This window comes from Drosophila montana, unplaced genomic scaffold (genome assembly GCF_035044405.1).
Source record: "Drosophila montana isolate Dmon_TW-CO22-7 unplaced genomic scaffold, ASM3504440v1 contig_2669_1, whole genome shotgun sequence".
NCBI lineage: Eukaryota > Metazoa > Arthropoda > Insecta > Diptera > Drosophilidae > Drosophila > Drosophila montana.
In genome coordinates, this window is record NW_026997536.1 from 2,900 (window position 1) to 7,749 (window position 4,850).

The following is a 4,850-nucleotide window of genomic DNA, read 5'->3' on the forward strand; positions in this document are numbered from 1 at the left end:
ACAATTTGAAGCGCAACTTATGCTGAAAAATAGTAAGTGCTTCGAATGTTTGCGATAATTTTCAGTTTGAATGTTGCTTTGAAAATAAACTAAATAATTGATGAAATTTAAGCAAATAAATATATTTGCATTAAGTCTTAAGCGATAATCATAAGTGATGACAAGTAAATAAAATACATTTTCCTTAAATTAAATATTAAGGCTTTTGAGTTATTCAGTATTTTTTAAAAGTATGGATGCCAACACTTATTTGTGTAAGTATACATATATGAGTAGCTCATTACTGTCCAAGGCTATTTGGCTAGATATTTATTCTAGCTTATTAGATCATAAAGTTAGAAGTTTATGTATTAAATTCGAAACCCCATTATTTATGCATTGTATGAGTGTTGGCTACCTAAGTGTCTGCCCTTTTCAGTTCCGAAAAAATGTATGCTGTCACAAATCTATTCTCAGTATTTTATTACTACGTAGATTGAAATGCTAGCAGACAAAAGCACATGCCTCGAATGCAACCACATGAACTGCTACCCAGGACAACAAGGACTTTTGCTACTCGTGTGTGTGTGTGTGTGTTAGAACTCAATGTGTCAACTAAAATATTCAAACCGTGCTCATGAATTGTGCACAAGTTTGTTAAATATTCATTCATTTGTCGGACCACAAGTGTTTGGGGATGGCAAATGCAAAACGCAAATGTTTGAAAAATCTTCCTCTTACACCAAGCACACAGACACACATCCAACACACATTTCGCCTGGTAACAAATATACTTTTGGTTTAGCCAACGTTTCAGCAAATACCAAAACTTGGAGTAAAAAAATATTAATTTTTTATGTGCCGAGCCATTTGCAAAATTTGTGGTTGTCGGAGCTGGTTTTTGTAGAAGTCAGAATGCACCATTTTGTGGCGGTAAGAAAAAAGTTGCAGTCTGTTATTATGAGCTTTTTAGAAGATTTTTTACCAGCCAAAACTAAAAATCTTTTACCATTTTGAAATAAGTTCTTCGATATTATAGTTTTGGTTCCTAAGACATTTGGTTACACTTATGTTTAACTTGATTTTCTAATATTTTTTAATATAATATGTTTTTCCATTTGATTATAAATAAAAGATCACTTTGTTTATCAAATAGTTCTTTAGTTCTTAAATTATGTTAAGAGAGGAACTTTTTGATACATTATTTGTAACTGCCGTCAAAGAGCTCTTTGGTCCCTATCCAACTTTTTTCCAAACAGATCTTAGGTCTTGTAAAGTTCATAGTCTGATATACATATATTTGTCTAAACATCGACTATTTCTGTAATGATATTAAGAAATGACTGTGTACCCTACAATAGAGAGTTTTATGCCTAGAAGACAAGACGTTGCGTCACATTCCCGTCTATTGATACTGCTCGCGAATATTAATGTTTCAACGTCGGACGGTTAATTAAGCTAATGGTATTCTTGATTCCGACATCGTGCTTCCGACACACACACACGTGTAAGAGACGTGTCTCAGTCAAGTGGCTGAGCAATTCTTGGTGTAATTGTGGTTGATAAGTGGAGAACTGGGCGCTATATAAGCGGTGCAGTTGCTGCAGTTAGTCGTACAGTGGAAAAGTTTATACTCCCAACGGTGAAAGTAAAGCAGAGGACTATTTACAACAATGAGAGTTTGTAAGTTGTGGACTGGGTTAGGTATTTGGGTCTATACTAAATGCTGCTGTTGCCCTTTGCAGACAACTTGCTGCTGCTCACACTTGTGATTGCCCTCTCTGCTCTGGCTGCAAGCGGAGAGGCACAGAAGCCTGATTGTACGGAGCACATTAATGGCCTCTCCTTTGCGGATCCCATTAGCTGTTCCAGCTTCTATGTTTGCCTGCGCGGCCGTGCGCTGCGAAGGGAATGTGCTCATGGCCTCTACTTCGATCCCAGGACCCAAATTTGCAACCTGCCGAGCCTTGTGGAGTGCCACAATGGAGATCGCAGTAGTGCTATAGTCTCTGGGCACGATCACGAAGGCCATTTAGCGGCAACAGGTGGAAAAGCTCCTTGCGAAACAACGCCAAAGCCACCATGTGATAAGCCAAAGCTAACAACAACACCCCCATGTGAAAAAACAACCCCCTCAGCACCAAAAGCAGAGACACCCTGCACGACCACAACTTCTACAACACCTTGTACAACTACATCGTCAACAACGACAACAACAACCACAACAACAACACCTTGCACAACGACAACTACGTCGACAACGACGACTACAACAACGACTACAACAACCACAACAACGACCACAACAACAACAACTACAACAACAACAACACCTTGCACAACGACAACCACAACAACGACTACAACAACCACAACAACGACCACAACAACAACAACAACTACAACAACGACCACAACAACAACACCTTGCACAACGACAACTACGTCGACAACAACTACCACAACAACGACAACAACAACCACAACAACGACCACAACAACAACAACAACTACAACGACGACCACAACAACCACAACTACAACACCTTGCACAACGACAACTACGTCGACAACAACGACCACAACAACGACTACAACAACCACAACAACGACCACAACAACAACTACCACAACAACAACACCTTGCACAACGACAACTACGTCGACAACAACAACTACAACAACGACCACAACAACGACCACAACAACGACCACAACAACCACAACTACAACACCTTGCACAACGACAACTACAACCACAACAACAACTACAACGACCACAACAACAACACCTTGCACAACGACAACTACGTCGACAACAACGACCACAACAACGACCACAACAACAACTACAACAACGACCACAACAACAACACCTTGCACAACGACAACTACGTCGACAACAACAACTACAACAACGACCACAACAACCACTACAACGACCACAACAACCACTACAACGACCACAACAACCACAACGACAACTACAACCACAACAACAACACCTTGCACAACGACAACTACGTCGACAACAACAACCACAACAACGACCACAACAACAACTACCACAACGACCACAACAACAACACCTTGCACAACGACAACTACGTCGACAACAACAACTACAACAACGACCACAACAACGACCACTACAACGACCACAACAACCACAACTACAACACCTTGCACAACGACAACTACAACCACAACAACAACTACAACGACCACAACAACAACACCTTGCACAACGACAACTACGTCGACCACAACAACGACCACAACTACAACCACAACAACCACTACAACGACCACAACAACAACACCTTGCACAACGACAACTACGTCGACAACAACAACTACAACAACGACCACAACAACCACTACAACGACCACAACAACCACTACAACGACCACAACAACCACAACGACAACTACAACCACAACAACAACACCTTGCACAACGACAACTACGTCGACAACAACAACCACAACAACGACCACAACAACAACTACCACAACGACCACAACAACAACACCTTGCACAACGACAACTACGTCGACAACAACAACTACAACAACGACCACAACAACCACTACAACGACCACAACAACCACAACCACAACAACAACTACAACGACCACAACAACAACACCTTGCACAACGACAACTACGTCGACAACAACGACCACAACAACAACACCTTGCACAACGACAACTACGTCGACAACAACAACTACAACAACAACTACAACCACAACGACCACAACAACAACACCTTGCACAACGACAACTACGTCAACAACAACGACTACAACAACGACCACAACAACGACCACAACAACAACTACAACAACGACCACAGCAACAACACCTTGCACAACGACAACTACGTCAACAACAACAACTACAACAACGACCACAACAACAACACCTTGCACAACGACAACTACGTCAACAACAACGACCACAACAACGACCACAACAACGACAACAACAACGACCACAACAACGACCACAACAACGACCACAACAACGACAACAACAACGACTACAACGAGCACAACATCACCTTGTACCACAACCTCCACTACCTGTGCACCAGCTACAACTGCTTCAACAACGACAAAAATAATAACGGAAAAGACAACAACGACAAAGACAACAACCATAAAGCATATACCAACAACCCCTTGCATAACAACAACAACGGCCTGTAAGACAACTACTAAGGAGCCGTGCACGACCACAAGGCCCCCTTGCACCACGACTGTAGCTCCATGCACTACAACAACGCCACCCTGTACGACAACAACCACACCCTGCACGACAAAAAAACCTGCCAATGAACCTGAGAAGGTTGATAAAGCTATCGTAAACAACCCAGCTGAAGCCCTGGTTTCCGTGCGTGACTGCCAGGGTCTCGAGGACGGCACAGTCTTCACAAACACCAGACATTGCCGCCGTTTCTACGTTTGCCGCAACAACCGCGCCAGGCACCAGGTCTGCCCCGCCGGCCAATGGTTCGATCGTGAGCTGAAGGTCTGCCGCAACCGCCGTGCGGTAACCAACTGTGCAGCCGGACGCAACTAAGAGAAGCTCCGAATTCGAATACTTGGACACTAAACTGCAACTGTACCCGGACTTATCGCATCTGACTCCACAACAAATTTTCTCTATACTACTATATACTCCACTTTGAAAAAAACTCTTAGTTCTTTCTATTCTATCAATCAAATGTAATAAAGCAGCATTTACAAAAACGTAAAAGACGTATTCTCTTTTCTAAAATAGTTTTGAACTGCTTTCCGAAAAACTATTCTCTGGTCAAGTTTTCACACTCTATCTGGCCCTTTAAATAAAAAAGACAGCA

The 4,850-nt window shown here is 42.3% G+C and overlaps 1 protein-coding gene across 1 annotated transcript; it reads left to right on the forward strand.

Moving 5' to 3' along the window:
• Positions 1-1,652: 1,652 nt before the first annotated feature.
• LOC135429697 (probable cyclin-dependent serine/threonine-protein kinase DDB_G0292550) lies at positions 1,653-4,364 on the forward strand. Its single transcript, XM_064684114.1, has 4 exons — positions 1,653-1,662; positions 1,725-2,024; positions 2,102-3,632; positions 3,681-4,364. The coding sequence occupies exons 1-4, from the start codon at positions 1,653-1,655 to the stop codon at positions 4,195-4,197; spliced, it is 2,358 nt and encodes a 785-aa protein (XP_064540184.1). The 3' UTR covers positions 4,198-4,364.
• The last annotated feature ends 486 nt before the right edge of the window (positions 4,365-4,850 follow it).